This window comes from Megascapheus bottae, chromosome 15, assembly GCF_031878675.1.
Source record: "Megascapheus bottae isolate mThoBot1 chromosome 15, mThoBot2.hap1, whole genome shotgun sequence".
NCBI classification, from domain to species: Eukaryota; Metazoa; Chordata; class Mammalia; order Rodentia; family Geomyidae; genus Megascapheus; species Megascapheus bottae.
Genome location: NC_143523.1, coordinates 17,757,362 through 17,777,246, shown reverse-complemented (window position 1 = coordinate 17,777,246; position 19,885 = coordinate 17,757,362). Strand labels below are relative to the sequence as shown.

Genomic DNA, 19,885 nt, shown 5'->3' with positions numbered 1-19,885 from the left:
TGGTTTTATGTGTATCATTTACAAAACTAAGCAGGCTATACTAAATAATAATTCGACAACAGAAATCATGTTTCACGTGTTTAACTTAAATCAAAGGATATTCAATAAGAAATTTCCACCCTGTAGAAATGAATATATTCATATAAACAATACTAAATTAAATTTATGGTCAGTACGGGAATAACCCAATTAGAACCATGTACTGCCCTACTCCAAGAAATTAGTGTGACAGTGTTTGCAGGTTTTGAAAATATTTTAAATGTTTATCACATCACTTACACAAGTAATCATGAGATGTAAGCATATTATAGGTGCATTAAATGTGTTAAGAAACGTAAAATCAATCTGCCTGAGTAGGAGCAGGGTGTTTAAAAACATAGCATATCATTAATTTTGTCCACCCTCTTTGATTCATCTATAAAGCAAAACAAGGTAAAACACCATCTCGAATGTCATTGACTAATACAGGTAATTCCTAACACCATGCTCAGAACTTCTAGTTTCTTTCCGACAGCTTACACAATTTGCAATAGCTGAGAAAGTCTCGCCTATGAAAACGACAGTATAAACTGCAGTCTACAGAAAACTGTGGTGAAAGCCTGAATCAGAAGAACAGACACTTGCCCACCAAAGCCTCAAGTGAAATAGAGTATGACTGTGATGTGACTGAACCTGCTGAAGCAAGTTGGAATTATTTCCTTTTTCTCTCCAGTGAAAAGGATATTTCATTCACAGGTTTCATTTATCCTTTATACTGCCACCCCTTGTCTGCTGCTCTCCACGGTGCATTTGCCATCCTACTTCAGCTAAACAATCAGAGCCAAAGATATAACATGTTATTCCTAGTACTGGCCTATTGGGTAGATTACGCCTCTGATTTAGATGCAGCACACACTTCATTTAAATTGCCACTTGAAAGGACTCTGGGGATTCACTGCAAACACTAGAAAAGCCACCATCAAAATGATGTCCTGGGAAGGATCTACAATGACAAAAAATACCAATTCTTCTTGTATTCTTCACAAAAGATAAAGACAGTAGCAGTTAGAATCAGCTAGGTTAGATCGAGGTAACAATAACAAAGGACTTGAATCAACAAAGACATATCTCTTGCTCAAATATCATAACGGCTGCAGGTGTCCAGCTTGTTATGATCATACAGGGAACAAAAATGGTAGGATGGCTGTTCCAAACATGTCCATTCTGTACACCATGGGAAGGAAAAGTAGTTCTCAAGGGTTTGTAAGCATGTGAATTTTTCATATTCTAAATGCTGTGTAAATCACTTCTGTTCCCAACTCACAGGTTAGCAGAAGATCTACAGTTCTTCCCCAACAGGAAAACACTCAGGTTTGATACTGTTGTGAACACCCACAAGGCAGAGCAGTAGAAATATTTGGCCAGAAATAGTGATATTAGCTTTCTGCACCATTTTTACTGAAATCAGAATGGGAAAGCCCCAGGATTTCAGAAAGGAAATGACTCAGAGGAAACAAAAGGGAAATTCAAGCTCAACAGAGCCATTGCTTAATTTATAAAACATGAAGACTAAAAATGGGTACAAGATGAAGACATTCATTTAGAAGAAACTTTGGCAAGTTTATGAATGACCAAATTATGAATGCTTCTGCATGAAGCTGGTGTGAGGAATGTAAATATTGCTGAACAAAACCGGTGCTCTAGTACCAACTGTAGAGACTTGTTGACCTTGGAACTGGGATGACCTCTGTTGCTCTATTCTGTGCTGTCACATTACTTAGTCTAATCCAACAAGCAACTGAGGAAGCTTCTTGTCTTAAAAAAGGAACTTTTCTGGGCCAGGAGTTTAGACTAGTGGAAGAGTGCTTGCCTAGAATGCACGAAGACCCGGGTTAGATTCCTCGATACCACATATATAGAAAAGAGCCAGAAGTGGTGCTGAGGCTCAAGTGGTAGAGTTCTAGCCTTGAGAAAACCTAAGGACAGTGCTCAGGCCCTGAGCTCAAGCCCAGTACTGGCAAAAAAAAAGAACTTATCCCAGCTCAAACAGTACACATTTCTAGATTAAGTCTTTGCTTTCTTTGGATTGTTGTTCATAACATTCAGTCTGCCTCTTTCAGCCATATTCCTTTTGGCCCAGTTCTTCTCTAGTCTTCTGTGGGTGACAGTTTTCCCTTTTCATGTTGATTATCTTCCTCTCCCAAGGAAGAGCCTCAAGAGCATCTTATAGTGCAAATAACAATGTTTACAAATTCAGAACTGTCAGGGAAGATGAGGTGGGTATATAGAAAATAGCTTCACATAGTCAATGACATCTCATTGGGTATCATTCATTTTCTAAAGTGCTGCCAGCTGGCTTTTCCATTTTTTTTTCAGATCTGCCTTCCCTTCCTCCTCTGGACTTTTGAATTCTGCATCTGTCAAATATGAAATGTAATCGAAGGAGACAAGGAGGAGGGCCATTTTTTGTGGTCAACATTTTCCTATGATCCTTTTTGTTCTCTTAAAATATCCTCATTGTCTTTTAGGATTTTTGAAGGACAACACACACAGAGATTCCCCATCTCTCCAGCACAGCATTAGAACTTGCACAGACTATAGTGGCTTTTCCTCACTTCAGAAAAGGTGGACCCAAATACGCCCCTGTCAGAGGAATGCTCTAAGCTAGAGCAGCTAGTCTCGATGGAGCAGATGCTCCCCTTTGAAGAGGCTGCTGGGGACAAGAGAGTATTTTATCATTATCCAGAGACCTGAATGTAAGGTTGATGGAACCCAGCCAGCCAGAGATCACTTGATTAACTCAGTTACATCATCCTCATAACAGATTCAAGGACTTCTTATGGAGGAATTGCCAACTTATTTTGCAGAAAAAAAAAATAGCCAAATCCAACTAGCATCTCGGCCTTCTGGGAATACTCTTTCAAGGCAAGCTCAGGGAGGGGAGCCAGGAGCTTTTGGCTGCTAGGGCTTCGGCTTCCTTCTCTTCCTTCCATGCATGCACCCTCCTCCCCCATTCCCTCCACCCTAGCCAGCATCCCAGGTCATTTCCCGTTGTGGATTCTGCATGGAATGGAAGTTATCAATCCTTCATTGGTTTCAGGAATTGACTTCTGTGGATTTGCATTTGTTTTCAATGCCTTTATATTTTATTACAATGGAAGTCCATTGGCTTTGCCTGTCCCAGTGTTCCTTTCCCTCTCCTGCCTATTTAGTTTTCACTGTGAAGCATCATGGGTTCTTCTCTCTCAGTCAGTTCAGAAAGGACTTTCCCAAACCCAGGATCCACAAAGCTATTAAATTATCTGAGTTGTCATTGACAGCACTATAACTCAGCAGGGACTGACTGACACATGTCACTTCACCCACACTGGGCTGGTGAGATCTGTATGAACTTGAGACTCAAGTTGGTATTTCTAGCCACTCAAATCTGACTAGTGAAAACCTGGGGTTTGGTGTAGCCATCCTTGTCTTTCTCTGTGTTAGCTTTATTCTTGGACAGGCTTTGCATGTGGTAGCCGGGAAAAGGAGGGCAAGGGGAGTAATTTGGTCACAATTATGAATGGCTATAAATTTACCCACATCTGAGATATATACAAATAAACACACACACACACACACACACACACACACACACACACACACACACACACACACACACCCCTCTGGACTTTATAAATCATATGAGCTCATAAGTTCACTTCTTTCTTAAAAGAGAAGGGGGGATGAAGAAAAAGAAGTTCAGAGAAAATAATCAGTGAAAACAAGATGCATCCCTAATTTTAGAAGGATTTTTCTGTATCTGCCCACAAAGAATTATGTAGAAATATTACATTTTTAGGGAGAAACTAGTGGAGATAAAGATATACAGATGATTTGGTATCTGGGAAAATAGCTGTCTTTATGGACTGTCTTCCATCCTTAAAATGATTATGATCTAGATTTCACGAAAGCATCACCAGACCCAGAGAAAGAATAGCTATAAGTTTATACCTTAAAAAAAGTCTTGGATAAAAATCTACTTGCCTCTTCCTTCTTAGCAGTGGTGTGACAAGAAATTACTCTTTTTTCCCCTACTTAATTATGGTTTGTGGGATGTTATGGGGAGCTTAGCAAAAGATCAAACAGGTGATCAGCTGTCAGCATTCCCTCTGTTTCATCAGGAAATGTGTTCTCCATTTCTTGAACACTAAGAAAATTATGAAAGATGAGTCTTCTGCCAAGAGACACAAATGGCAGTTGAAAGGAGATGACATGAAAGGGTATGAGCCATGCTCATTTTCACTTAATATGTTAGACATTTTCTATGTATGTCTACACACAAACACATATGGCAACTTGGGGTTTTTTTGGAGTCTGTCATGCCACCCCGGAAAGATGACAGATTAAATGAACTATGGGTTCATTTAAAGAAAATAAAAATGGTCCAGATACCTAGAGGGTATCCAGTATGTATTCTATGGATGAGAATTCTTATTAATATTTATGTTGATGGCAGAACTGGGAGACAAACGTCATTAGAATCTAAAAGAACAACAAACCAAGAATCATGGTTGTTGAAACTGAGTAGAAGAACAATATTATCATTCCTACCACAGAAACAGGAGAGACATTTTCTATGTCTGTACACATACATGTACCAAACTCATCATAAGCAGTGTGACATTCCCTGTGTTGTGAATAATTCAGCTATGATATACAGTCTGAAATGAGCGTTCTGGTAAACCTACAGCGAGGGCCACCAGTGTGGAAGTGGAGGACCAAAAACCCAAGGCACTCCAAAGAACCAGTCCTGCCTGGATTCCTAAATCTGGTGTGGTGATCAGAAAAGGAAGGTGGGTTGCTCATATTTAAGGGAGAAACTGAAAATATCTCCCAGGAGACTCACCTGCTCCAGATCCTCTGGGGACCTTTTGTTTTCTCCTGTTGGATCTTGATAGGGCAGAACAAAGAGCTCAGCGGCAGTGGGTAAGCCAGGAAGCACTGCCACCAGGATGTGTTGGCTGGGAACTCCTGTGGCCTGAGGAACAGACAAGGAAGCCAGGTGACTGCCGTGCAGAAGGGCAGTGAGGTGCTAGGTGTCTGGTGGAGGTAAAGGTAGGAGTAGATGACATGAGGGGACTTGGGAATGGGAAATGTCACAGCACAGGCCTGGGTATTTCAGGCATCCAGGAAAATGAGAGGCAGCATCAGTCTACTACTGCAGCTTTTGTCATTCCAGCACCCCAAATTTCATCCCAGCCCTGCCACCATGGGACCTGAACCTGTTATTCATCATCTCTACCCATACTGTGTCTTTACATAGAAAACAAGGAAAAGAGCAGAATCTGACTTGTTAGTGAACCATGGTGAGAATAAAGTTACTTCTGCACAAAACATTTCTGTGATAGCCTTTCTTCCTAGAAGGCCTGTCTAGCAAGTGGTCCCAGCAGAGCATAGATTCTCTTTACTTACTCCTTACTCATTTGTCTCCATCACTGGCCTCTTATGCCTCGGCTTTTCATTTGTCATCAGCCCTCTGGAGCTGGTCTCTTAAACATTCATCATATAACCACGGAAACAAAGAAACATCCCGTACCTTAAACCCTCAGGGGGCAGCTGATAAATTCTCTAAAAGCTCTCCAGGCCCATCACGGATCTGCCATTGGAAGTTCAAGGAATGCATCTCATGGGCACACTTAGATTCCGGTTAAAACCACAGGAAACTCTCTAGGGCTGACCCTTTCCTCTTTCCACACACTCTCTTCCAAGCTTATCTCCTAAGGCTTCCCCAGAGCCCTTCTATACATCTTCTAGAATCAACAGCTGTCATCTCAGTTTCTCTCTTTGTGGCCACTACAGGAGTGTTTCACCAGGACTTTGAACAAATGTTAGAAAAAGAATTCATCTTCACCACTGTCATTCTCTTTCTGTACTTCAGAGACTTGGGGCAGGCCTTTCCCTGTTAACTAAACTAGAAGCCCCTGACTCAATGCTCTCCTGTCCCCATTGTAGTTGACTTCACACGTCAACTTTCACACCAATGATCCTGTAGCAGCCTTTCTGTGTAAGCATCCATTGTTGATAACTATTGCACCATTTGGACATGCACTTCTCTCAAGCTTCACAACGTCCTCTCCATCTTCAGGAGGTAAGCTCTCCCTTCCAGAATTTCTCTTCCTACAGCCCCACCTCAATCCTGTTGCCCTGTCCAATCATTCTCAGTGCCACCTGGATTGGTGCCCATGTATTGACTTTAACAACATGGTCCCACACTTCTCTTTCAAATCAACAACCCACAACACACACAGCAATCATATGGTCTATCCAAAGGAAATACGGTCCAATCTCCCTGTATTTCAAACCTTTCCTACATGGGGTTTTGTTCATTTCTGTCTCCTTCAGAATGTCTTTTCTCTACATTCACTGTTAGAATCTTCATTGTTTTTTTTCATGAATAATCTTACATTTTTCATCATTTCAATGTCTTTTTCATGATTTCCAAAGAAGATGATTGTTTCTGAACTAATTTTTTTTCCAATAACTGAGTACGAACTCAGGACCTCACATTACTAACCTTGTTTGCTCAACTGGAGCTCTACCAGTTGAGCCATACTTCCAGTTTGTCTTTTTGCTGGTTATTTTGGACTCAAACTTTGACCTTATAGATCTTATCTTCCTGAGCAGCCTACATTATTATAAGCATGAGATACTGTTGTCCAGCTCTGAAACACTTATTTTGAAGTAAGCATAATTCCATTTATTGTGTTTTCTTCATGTGCTCACAGTGAACTAAGTAAAAACATAATGATTTTTATGTCACCTCCGACAACCCTTTGAAGAATTGTTTATTATGCCTCAGTATGGGAGTTAAGGCACATTAGAGTTTGAGGGTCTCAGGGAGAGAATTGAGTTTAGTGTGCAGGATGTTTATTATAAAGTACCCTGAGGAATAGCATATATGAGAATGAAAGGAGGAAGCAGGCATGGACAAGGGTAGGAGTTGAGCTGCCCAATGACCAGGTCAAGAGAGGTCTCTGAGGAGAACCAATGGACTTTCAGAATTGTCTTAAATTGGGCTGAGTAGGCCAGGATTTTCTATAGCTATATACCTCTATTATTGGTCTTGAATCACTCTGGAAAATAATATGGAATAAGTTACATCCAGCAGCTAAGGAACAGAATTTTGAGCAGTGGAACTTTTCTTCAGCCTTGAGAAAGATGCAAAATACAGGAAAGTTAAAGGATGGCTCCAGGCTATTTGGAAAAGACAGTTAATGCTTACGAGCCTTGGTTGCACTGTGAAGACTGCATCCGTGCTGTATGCATATTTGTGCTGCATCACACAGCAGCTTCCAGTACAGCTGAGCCATACTGTATTATCACCCTGCTAGAGTACAAACTTAAAGTTCAAATTATCTTCAATAGACATCATAAAAATGTTTACTGAATGACATCCAATTGAGAATTTCATTAGGATATGTCTATATGAAAAGCAATCTGATAAAGAAAAAAATCAGGCAGTTTCATACCAAATTTTTCCCAAAATGAATGAGAAGATTTCTGGAAATAAGCTGACTCTACATTGTACCTCTTACAGGAGTTACAGGCATATGTCTAAGAATGTGGTCCCTTAGGACTTAGGAAACTGAGTGCAAGGGGTGGGGAAAATGTAGTAAAAAATTCAATGATTATACTGCCAAATTAAGAAAAGCGAAAGGAAGGAGTGGGCTGGATGGGATGGGTGAGAAAGGTGAGAGAAAGACCTGACATTGGTAATGATGTCTTGTATTCATACCTGCTTTTATGAATGACAACTCCTTTGTACAACTATTTAAAGATTTTATATACATATATAGATATATATGAATATCTTTATATAGACATATAGACTCTACCTATATATACATAAATGTAAACTTTATATCCACACATATAATCCATATACATATATAGAGATTATATATATATATATACATACATACACGTATGTGGGATGCTGGAGACCAGAGGTTGAATGAAATGCTTGCTGGGACATGGGAACTGTCCCCTCTCCCATCACACACTCCAGCATCTGGCCTCAATAGTGTTGAGCCAACATAATTATACATATAGCGGACTGCAATATGCAGCAGCCTAGAAATAGTGATGAGCAGTTGTTTCTACTGGGCTGGACAGCTGGTGGGAAAGTGGAGGTCCAGGACAAGGAAATCAGCCTAGAAGGCTGGTCCTAGCTGAGCGAATTCCTGGTTGATGCATCACCAGGAGGAGCTAGACAGCTGTCTGGTAAGCCGGTGAGGAAATGGGTCCCTTAGATCACTGCGGACTGGAATTGGTAGGTATTGAGTTCAGTGAAGGATGTAATTCTTCTATTTCATAATGGAAAAGAGAAACAGCTTTTTCCATGAGGAATATACAGCACCAAGGGTCAAAAATCCCATTGCTTTAAGCATATAGTTTATCCATCTTTAGCCATCTATAATGTGGTATATGTGCTGACAACTATGAAAACAGTGGTGAAAAGGCACGTCTTCCTCTATGCTAGAATCCCCTCCTTTTCTGTTTCTCCTTTTCAAAAAGCAAAAAGGTATCCATAGATTGCTGTACTGTTGACAAAATTTTAAAAAGAACCACAAAATCAAGAGCATAACCTTGGTGGTTTCACCTCAGAACCTGATTTTAACTACGTAACCTTGGAAGTGATGCGTGTCTCTCAGCCGAGATGCATTACCTATAAAGTGGTTTTGTTAATAATACACGTGTCATAAAGCTATTTTGATATAAAAAAGTGATTAAATGATATAAAGCACTGAGAGTCGGGTCTGAAATATTGTAGGTACTAAATACACATAAACCAGGTTGTCTTCTGGGACACTAGACATGAGTGAGATATCTTTTCTGAGCTGGGCTGATCTTGATGCCTTTTTTACCCATTATTGATTTGTATCAAGTTTCACTCTATATTTGAAAAGAAAAAGATATATTGATTTAAGCCTAGATGGAAGCCAGGCACCTGTAGCTCATGCCTATAATCCTAGTAGGCTGAGATATGAGCATTACAAGAGGTAGGGCACCAGCCATGAGCAGGTAAAGCTGGCGGAGAATACGCGATTGCGTTCAAGCTCCAGCTCCGACACATAAAGAAAGAAGAATAAAAAAAGAAAAAAAGAAACTGTAGATTGATTTTCTTACTCTAGTCTATCTCAAATACAAGAAAAACAGCTCATCTCTGATTTTCTGGGTGTGGGGTACTAAGTTTAAGTAGGGACAAGTGCAACAACCCCTTTTCTTTACTCACTCTTGCAAGTGGAATAGTTGGGGTAGATGTGACTAAGACAGTTTGTAGTGCCATCTTCAACAGAATCATAAAAGACACTACCTTAGTATCTTTCCACAAAGTTCAGGCTGTGTCTCAGTGGAGAAACCCATACAACATTAGACTGAGAGTCTTCAATTCGGTTGTGGAGCTTTGTTACCTATTAGCTATGAGAGTTAAAGAAAGTTACATCACTTCTTTAAACCCCAGTTACTTTATTTTAAAAAAAAACCCACCGAGGATACCAATAATTTTCTTTTTGAGTCATCGATGAGATACATACCTTTAAAAGAAGTTCCACATTTCTATGTTATGTTCTGGTGCCATTTCTGTGTCATTAGTTATCACTTTGTAAGTGTATACTGAGCTGATATGTGCAGTTTATGGAACTGACTCCTGGCTGTTCTTGTAAATTGCATTCACTTCCATTCTATGTACTTCAGTGTTTTGGACAGTTGCAGTGGCCAACTCGTGAGCTCTGTGGTATAAGCATCACAAGAGACCACACCCTCTTTCTCCAAGCATAAGAAAATCTATGAGAGTCAAGAGCCTGTGTTTCTCATACTTTCCATCCTGCACAGTGCCTCACCAGTACAGGACCTACCTGCATGATGAATCTGGCTTCCCCCAGGCTCCACTTCTTGCTTGTCCTGTGCCACAGAGATCCCTTCCCAAGAAGCTTTCCAAGGACAGAGAGGAAATGGAACTGGGAGAGAAGAACCATTTACACTTACTTCCACCAAGGATTTTTTGATGACACGGCTGATGTCTCTCCTCCACTCTGGGATGTCGGGGTTGTAGTCATCCAGGTTTGGAGAGAAGGACAAGCGAAGAGACCGGAATTCCTCTGACAATACAACAGAAGGTACATTACTACAAGTCAGACAGTTCTGTCGAGTAGTCTGAGCTTCGTATTTCCCTCAGAGAGGGTTTTTTCCCCCCAGTTACCAGGGGGACGCTTCAAGAAAATAAAAATTTACATCCCTTCTTTCATGTATACCTAGCTCCTCCTTTTCGCACACAAGATTCCAAACTGCAGTCTTTTCTCATTGGTCCTTGACTTTGCATTCTTGGACAATAAATGGACCTTGAATTCCAGACGTTTACGACTCAGGGACTTGAAACATCTTCTACTTCTGCCAGTAACGCCACTACCTAGCCACAAAATGTTCAACATGTAAACCTAGCACTCCCTGAATGGCTGTTCTTCCTCTTTACGAACATTTTAAGTTGTCCTCTTTCATGGTACTACAATGTTTTGCATACTTTTATTATTACATGGTTGCAGAATAGCAATTATTATAAAGTTACATACACAACGTACGATTATATGCATGCTTGTATTTAGTACTACAGTGATTCTATTGTCTTTCATTTGCATGGAATTTCATTAAATGTGATTTTTAATCTCCTGATGTGAGGGATTTTGTTAGTATTTTCCCCCATAACCCCTACATTATTTCTGGATCTTCGGGAAATAGTATGGTGATTAAATCGGCAAAGATTTCTGGAGCAGAATTTTCTGTGGGAGATAATGGGGAGGAGCCCAGTGAGAACAAAAGGGCTTTCAGAGCCCTAGAAACATAGAAAATGAGAAAGGGACAGACAGAAAGACAGACAGACAGACAGACAGAGCATAAAATTTGGGTGACTGCTTTGCAGACTGAAGTGGATGAGCAAGGTCACTGGGAGACCTAGAGTGAAGGTCACCAGTTTCTATAAGGTACCACCCTGACCCTCGCAGGCTGATGTTTCCGAACTTGGTCACTGAAGCTCCCTGTGTCTGGGGAAGTTCTTGACATCTCCACACTTCTAAACCCAGCCTTGTGTGGCGCCCGTGCATGCTCAGCTCAGGCTGTTCTCCCTCCACATTTGCATTGCCTTTAGAATAAAAAGCAGCCTCTTTACACATTCTTCCTGTGTATTTCCTGGTGCAGATTTTCCTTCCTACCTTGGGCCCTGCAAACCTTGTGCTCAGAGATCTAGGTCTTCTACTGCTGCTTCATCCTGCTAATATTCTCTTTGCCCATACAGCCTCACCAACAGCCTCTCCTCATCATTTATTTTCTCCTTGTAGGCTCTGGTAGGCTCCAGCCCATCCGCTCAGCCCAGATCTCCTTTATAATTGCTGGTCAATCATTTTGCTCTCACAAATGCTTCCGACTGGAATATAAGGTCAATGAAGAGAAAGGCTCTGTGTTCCTAAACTTGGGAGAATGCCTGGTACATTTTCAGGTTTTGATGATTAACCCTGGGTCATTTAGTTAGTAAATAATTATTGAGTAAAGAAATGGTTACAAGAAACTCTCCATTTTTATGCTTTAACATATTCAATAAACACTGCTGTAAGTATGTCCTTGTGTTTTAGTAGGGGCCGAGTGACATCAGTGATGCCAATTATATGCTCAGGGAGCATAAAAACCCACTTGTGCACTTCCTAACAACCCTAATGAGTCACCAAACACATGCTTTGAAGACTCTTACATGCTAATGTGTGTATTTATGGCAGTTACTCTATTCAGAAAGTGAAATTTTCACATCTTGACTACTGAATGGGTCACTGGTCACCCTTCTGAACGTCACTGCTTTGGTGCAAATGGAGAATAAAAAATACAGATTAATGAGCAGTTTGATAAAGGGCAGCATCAAAGATTCATCCATGGCTGCCTAACTTTTCCCCTCTGAAGTCAGCAGTTGATAAAATTCTTACTTCCCTGCACCTCTCATATTCTCAAAAGGAAACAAATGAGGGTGGTTTCTCCGGGGTCACTTAGCATATGACACAGCATTACAGTAAGGGAAAATCAACTAAAATGGTATACTAAACGTATTCAGTAAACAGGGGTGCATGCAGGAGGACTGGCAGGTCCTCGTGCACTTGTGAAGAAATGAATCCTATATCCTATATATTTCTCTTTTCCCTCCTTCCCTCCCTCCTTCCCTCCGTCCCTCCCTCCTTTCCTTTTTAAAGGCAAACCTGTGCCCAAGCACAAATTAATAGGAAAAAATGCAAGCTACTTTGTACCTGTGTGTGTGTGTGTGTGTGTGTGTGTGTGTGTGTGTGTGTGTGTGAGTGGGTGTGTGTGTTCTGGCCTACCTCTCTCGGCTTCCTCCATAGGCACTGGCCTCCTATTGAGTCTGGTTCTGTGGCCCCCATTTTGGCGAAACTTTAGAAGTGGTCTCCAGAACCCTATTCCCACCAGCTCCCTTTTCTGAAAGCAGGAGCTCATGTCACTAGCAGCTGCAAATTTGGTGTCCCTTTGAGGTGTAAATCTGCTAGGAATTCTGGAAGTTCTTTGGAGATTCCTTTGAAATGTAATCAGCATTCAGAAAAGATCCTGCCTTGATCTACTAGGCTCTGTGGGAGGCCAGAGATTTATTTCCCTAAATTGCAGTTAATTAACACAAAAGGTCTCATCATCCTGGACCCTAGGTACTCTAGAATGCCCACTAATACTTTCCCACCAGCTAACCCCAACATTTAATTTTTTCTGCCTTTCTTTTCAGATATGTTCAATTACAGCATGCCATGAACTTACTTCATCAAGTTATGTCTGACATTAGAAATTTCAAGTTACCCTAAATAGTTCCCATGACTAAAGATGAATGAAGGATGGTGGGTGGGTCAGAAATTTGGTTAGGAAAGAGGAAAGACTACTTTTTTCTTCTCAAACTTTTAATGAGAACATTGTAATCACTCATTTTATGTAAGGTGAATCACTTTGGGATGCTGTCTTTAAAAAAGACATAAGATTCTGGAGGGGATGTGGCCAGGAGGGATCACTACTACACTGTTGGTGGGAGTGCAAACTCGTTCAACCACTATGGAAAGCAGTATGGCAGTGCCTCAGAAGGCTAAACATAGAACTCCCCTATGACCCAGCAATTCCACTACTTGGCACTTACCCAACCATCCAGAAACTAGGGCATACTCAATCCACTAGCACAACAATGTTCATTGCAGCATTATTCACCATAGCAAAGATATGGAACCAACCTAGATGTCCCTCAGTTGATGAGTGGATCAACAAGATGTGGTATTTGTACACAATGGAATTCTATGCTGCTGTCAGAAAAAACGACATCAACCCATTTGTTAGGAAATGGAAAGACTTAGAAAAAATCATTAAGTGAAGTAAGCCAGACTCAAAGGAACTTAGGTTCAATGGTTTCCCTCATTCGTCATAATTAGTAGAAACCTTGGGCTCTACTAGCAGAGATCTGCAATAGAGCAAAACCTTGATACATAGGCCATATAGTATGAACCTAATTGAAAAGACCTCCAGGATACTGAAACAAAAGCCATATAATGAATGATTGTTGTCCTTAATGTACTATGTTATCTCTCATCTCTTTTGCTGTCCCTTGGTTATATCATGTTGTTACAGTATCTCACTTTGTTATCTGATATATTGGATTTATTTGTATTCGGTTATTTGAAATTGGATAGGGAAGGGGGGAAAACCAAGATTGGGGGTGGGGGGGAGGGTAATGGGAACCAAGACATGTGAAAGGGTATCAATGTATGTAAATTAATGCACCTTCTATCTGGCAAATATCATGTAACCCTTTTATTAATTACAATAAAAATATTTTAAAAAAGAAAACAGTATGCTTATTTTATTGGCATAAATTAATTGTACAAAGTGATTTCATTGGGATATTTCTACACATTTATATAATGAACTTTATTCATAATTGTAAAAAAAAGACAGAAGAAAGAAGAAGAACAGCTAAACCACCAGATGTAATGGCATACAGCTATAATCTCAGCACTTACAGGCCATGGCGAGATTATCCTCACCTAAGGTCAGTCTGGTAATATAACAAGACTCTGCCTCAAAAATTAAAAGAAAAAAGAAAAGGTATGGCAAAATTAAAAGAAGCCTGAAGAGCAAAAAGGAGAATGGACATAGAAGCACTAATGGATTCAGAATTGTTATAGTCTCTTCTCTATAGACTCATCTACAACACATCTGTTCTAAGGATTCAGTGAAAGAGATTGCATATCTTGTGTGCTTGAGCAGACACTGGCAATTAGAAGGACTCCATGGTTATTAATGACTGTCACAACCAACATCAAGATTTTCCGATCCATCACTCCACAGCAGCACTGAATTTAAGGCAGTAACTCTCCAGGTACTCATCAAAATTTCCCATTTGTAGAATTACCCAAATTCACCAGAAATGTCTAAAAAAACTTTCAGATTTAAGGGTCTGGGTCACAAGCTCATCACCACCACTCACTAAGAAAGTTATTTAACCTCTCTAAAAGATAGTTAGCGCTGGACATGGTGGCAGAAGCCTGTAATCCTGTCAAATGGAAAGGGGACAATAAGAGGACTGCAGTGTAAGACCTGCTAGAGTAAAACTTGGAAACCTTACCTGAAAAACAAGCTCAAAAGATAGATGAATATAAACAGCCAAAAGGACGGAGGCCTGGCTCCCTAGGCGGAGCTCAGCTGAGTCCTGAATGAAAACCCCAGTACTGCCAATAAATAAATAAATCACTGGGAAAAAATAACCTGTTTCATGGTTGCTACAACGATTAAATGCAATCCCAATCTTAGAAAAGAAGTAGGAGTGAGAGAAGGGGTGACATTGTCCAAAAAGAAATGTGCTCATTACCTGACTTATCTAACTATAACCCCTCTGTACATTGCCTTTATAAATAAAATATTTTTAATAAAAGAAAGAAAAGAAGTAGTGAAGGGGAGAAAAAGCCAACCCTTTCCCTGCTATGCAGAGCCACTCTTTGACTACCTGACTTACCACCTCAAAATTCTGATTTACTTCCACCCATTATTGGAGCTGACAACTCCACTTCACTGGAGAGGGAAGAAGCAATTATGAAATTTAACACAGAACTAGCCATGCACTGTAGAGCTAGTGCCTTCAGCTTTGGGGTTCTTCAAAGTTACTTACAAGTTATTTTCTTGTTTAGAAGGTCATCTTGGCAAAACAGAAAATGAAAAACAGACCCTGATAGCCTCAAGGTTAAACAAGAGCTAAATTGTCTCAATAGAATCAATTTATTCTCCACTAGAATGACTGAGCCAAAGAGTTACTCATTTTCCCTCATCCTTACTTCCTCCCATTTTCCTCTTGTTTACCTCTGCACAGCTTAAACATTTCTTATCTTACTTTAAATTGTTGTTTTACAAACTTTAATTTCCCATGATACATATGTACTACTTCCATATTAATAATAAACATGTACTTTTTGCCATCTGCAAGGAACATTTAGTTCTTATCTGTCTAAATAGCTTACTATATACAAAAAATACCAAAGTGCAATCAATCTGTATAGACTTTATGTCTCATTTTCAAGCAATGATTCCACCTCTGTATTTCAGTAAATTTTCCTTCCAGATAATTCTATGACCATATTCCATCTCCCCGGTTGATAACAAAATTGTTCTGTACAGCCATTTGTTCAAACTGATATGCCATCTAGCTTTAAGTCTAGTAGAGGGGTTCTTTTACTTTTGCTATGTTAATACAGATTTATACAAAAGAGTGAAAAATATTTGAGCAATGATGATTTTCCTTAAAGTTGAACTTTTTAACACACAAGCCTCAGGATTAGTCATTTTCTTTATAATTGATTTTAATTACTCCAGCACCATCAAAACTCCAGATGAACAAACTATTGCGTTTACCCTGCCTTTCGTGAATGGAGCAAACCATCTCATTTCTAAGGACCAGATCCATTTCAGAAAGACCAACTAAACTCCTTTAAGGTCCTAGGACATGAGAGCCCCCCCAAAACTGACCTGCGAAACCAGAAAGGATTGGTGGCATGAAATGCTGCCTCTTCCCAGGACTCTCAGAATGCTGAGTTTCCCAAAAGGGTCAATCAGTTGTGCCTTGACGAGAATTCTGATTTCTATCCTGGCTATGTAGGCTAATTCCACACTGAACTTTCTGGGAACTTTGGAAGAGTGTTAACTGTACCTCATCTACTGCTTACACTTGCTCCTTAAGATTGAAAAATGTTACTTATCACTCGAGTAAAATTATACCAAATGACTGGTGCTTGTGACTTCAAAGCAACCGTGGCTTCACTCTCTGTACATATGCCTTTATACCCTACCCAATAAATACCTTATAAAATGGATCCAGGGACCTGAAGTTGGTGAAAGACTAGAGGCCCCTGGCTCCCCAAACCTCAATTCCATGTTCTGGTGTCCATCATTGTCTTATCTATCTATGCATGGATCGAGAAACTGTGGCCTCTCCCCTCCTGTGCTGAAAGTTCGCATTTCCCCAGAGGAAGAGTCAGGCTGTACTCAGGTCTGCCTTCATGAGGGCCTTCTGTCCTTCAAATGAAGGTCATGAGCCAGGACAGCCTCTGCTGCCCTGGAACTGGACGATCTCATGTGAGTGAGGACAGGAGGTATCAGCAAAAGTGGGCGCTCACCGTACACTGCAATCGTCTTGGTGTCTTGCAGAATGGCGTTCCCAGCGGAGACCTGCACTGTGATGGTATTCATCCCTTCCGAGGTAAACTTGAATGAAATGCTTCCTTCCAAGGTGATGAGAGGCTGGAGCACAGGGCAGAGGGAGGGGACAGACAGCTGCTTAGGTGTGGCTGAAGTACATCCCAGCTTGGAGCCTCCAACTCAGTAACCAATAACTCAGCACAGGGAGGCTCTCCAGCTTCACCACAGAGGAACCTGCCTCCCCAGCAGCCTGAAGGCCCAGGACTCAAAGGAGGCTCTACTTCCAAGCCATTCTGCTTGGTCCTTGGAAATGTGACACCTCTCTCTTGTGCTCCTCATCCGCAATCATTCATTCTCATTGCCTCATTCTTCCTAGGACCCATGTGCTCTAACAGAACTTGCATCATCTCTCTAGTTGCACAACTTACTCATGTTACACAGGTATTCAAATGAGAGAAAATAGAGCACGGAGAGATCTCTGTTGGTCCAATAAAGGAAGGAAGGAAGGAAGCAAGGAAGGAAGGAAGGAAGGAAGGAAGGAAGGAAGGCAGGAAGGAAGGAAGGAAGGAAGGGTGTAGGAGGAGAAGTTGAAAGCGAGTGTTGAAACAGAAGTGATTATAATACAAGCAGACTGCCAAGATCCCAACAAGAACTTATTCTAATTTGTCTCAACTCACTCCTCACACAAACTTTGCATTTTTTTCTTCATTGGATTTTAAAATTTAAAAAATCATTTCATGTCCTGTATGGCAGAGGAAAAGCTAAGGTCTTCCATAAGGCATGTTCTCACTAGGGTATGTGAGGATTTCGTTTTATTATAAAAGGCAATCAATAGAAGGGACGTTCGAGTTATTCACGTTCTGGACAGAGTAGTAGCATTCAGCAAAGGTTGCTGAACTCCTGAGTTCCCAAACCACTCCATTCTGCTTTGCCTGGAGATTTGCGTGGCTGCCATGCCTGGGGTTCCACTCACCTCCGTGTTGTTGCCGTACCACCACACGTAAGTGAGGGTACCCACTTGGCTGGGCCACAGCACTGCCGTCGCATTCACCTCTTTGTTTTTCGTGGTGACAAAGGGAAGAGACAGGTGGACGTGCTCCAGAGGACCTGAGACACAAGAGACAGTGGGAACATGGAGAGGAAGGGGAGCTGTTGCTACCTTTGCTGCTCCTCACCCTTGAAGCCTCCGAACATGGCAGCCAGTCCCTGAGGGACGCCCACGGTACTTTCCCTACTTGGAGAAAAAGAAATACATCACCCTAAGTTGTTGTTTTTCCATTTTCCAAAACTCTATAAGGGGTCAGAAATCTGAGCCAGTTAATTGAAAGGTTACACAGGCACAAATGATTCATGAGGTCCTTAGCAGAACAGATTTCACAGGGAGACGCAGAATTCAGAGAAAGAGAGAGAGAGAGAGAGAGAGAGAGAGAGAGAGAGAGAGAGAGAGAGAGAGAGAGAGAGAGAGAGAGAGCGCCATCTCCTAGAACTCCTAGAATGCACAGTGTGGAGGAGGGTGAACAAATAAACAAACCAGCCATCGGGAGCTATCTGTCCACATGTTTAGAGATCTGTACACAGGTGAATGTTCTATTTAGCTGCAGGTGCCGTAGAAAATCATGGAATGAATACACTGTAGGTGGGGTTAAGTGAGGCCTGTCCAGGCCAGAGCTGCCATGAGTGCATAGAGAACTTGGTCCCCGCCATGGGACAGGTACTTTGCTCTTGCTTGCTCACATTCATTGTTGGCCCTTTCTCCACTTACCACAGTAAGTCATGCCTCAGCCTTTCCAGAATTTCTATTTCTCTCTCTAGACTCCCTGAACCTGTCAGTCTCCAGGCTTGAGTTGTAACACTCGCCCTCCTCTGTGACTCCTCCAACCTATGTTCAATGAAATCTGCGGAATGACAAAAGCTAGGTGCTTTTCTACAAGTCTTGGCTCCACTCCACAGGAGCCCATTTGTTTGTCTCTCTTCCATCTGACCAACTCTCTTTCAGAGGAGGACAAGAGAGAAAGGACAATGTTGTTGTCCAACTGTTTCAGTGACAGAAAGGCGATTTTTGGTGGACTGTGGGTATTCATCCAGTCCTTCCATCGTGTTCGAGTGCTATTAAGACGCTGGGAATCATTTTAGATTTTGAGGACCACTGGCCTTCAGTGGAACTTAGGTAGTTTTAGGTAGTTTTAAGGAAGAAATCGTCGAGCCTGGTAGGATAATGTGCTATTATTTTTCATCAAGAGTTGCCAGACAAGGTGGGTATGGCTAGCATGGTGGCTGAGTGACAAGAAAGCCAATGCAGCTGCAGCTGTGGTGGGAAGACAGGTGTGAGGGGAGAGGAGCATGGAAGGAAGCTGTGCTAATAAGTCATGAGGACACACACACAGTCTCTGGTCCTGAAACATGTACACCGTGTTGGATAAATGTGTCCTGGCACACAGGTACATTATACCCACATCAAAAAATGGAATTTATTACTGTTTCAAATTTCTGTCGTTTCTTGTATTCATTTCTTGTGCATTGGTGTTAAATATCTGCCTCCTGAAATCCAGAAGTCTGTCTTGATCAGAGGGTAGAGGCTTCCGTTAAAAAGAGACACAGAGTAAAACTCCAGCTCGTGAAGACACTCCTCCCCTCCGCTCTGCCACCCCCACGCCCCCTCCACATTCCGCTCCTCAATCTGGCTGGCTGCACTCAACAGAAAGCTCAACAAATGGTCGGTATGGTTCCAGCATACAGGTGCCTGCAGTGCACACAATGGACAGCAGGTGGCGATGTATCCCTCCGTATGAATCATTGCAAGGTGCCGGAGAAACTGTGGTTTTCTTGTCTTCTTTCTAGTACTTACTTGACATGCTTAGGGAACAGCTGATGCTAGTGAACATCGTGTGTGTGTGTGTGTGTGTGTGTGTGTGTGTGTGTGTGTGTGTGTGTGTGCTGTCTTGTCTGTTTCAAGCATTTATGTTTGGTGATTTCTGTCTCCCCATTAAATATTGCATATATATATATTATGTTGCTATTTGTCTGAAACTTTTAAAATACCCACTAGACACTAAGAAATGAAGGGGAAATATAATGATAAGGAGGAAATCCTAAAAACAGTTTCTCAAATGTCACCACCGTGCAAAGGGAGTATAAGAATTAGTTCAAGGGCTGGGAGTTTGGCCTAGTG

At 41.4% G+C, this 19,885-nt stretch overlaps 1 protein-coding gene across 3 annotated transcripts in view; it reads right to left on the bottom strand.

The window, feature by feature from the left end:
• The window catches only part of Sorcs1 (sortilin related VPS10 domain containing receptor 1), a 442,495-nt gene that overhangs the window by 18,846 nt on the left and 403,764 nt on the right, over positions 1 to 19,885 (bottom strand). For all 3 annotated transcript variants that reach the window (XM_090345933.1, XM_090345930.1, XM_090345931.1), the window contains exons 20-23: positions 17,690 to 17,823; positions 16,695 to 16,818; positions 10,006 to 10,118; positions 4,865 to 4,996 (exon numbers count right to left, since the gene is read on the bottom strand). In XM_090345933.1, the coding sequence (XP_090202059.1) occupies positions 4,865 to 4,996; positions 10,006 to 10,118; positions 16,695 to 16,818; positions 17,690 to 17,823 (503 nt within the window). The remainder of the gene's footprint in view (positions 1 to 4,864; positions 4,997 to 10,005; positions 10,119 to 16,694; positions 16,819 to 17,689; positions 17,824 to 19,885) is intronic.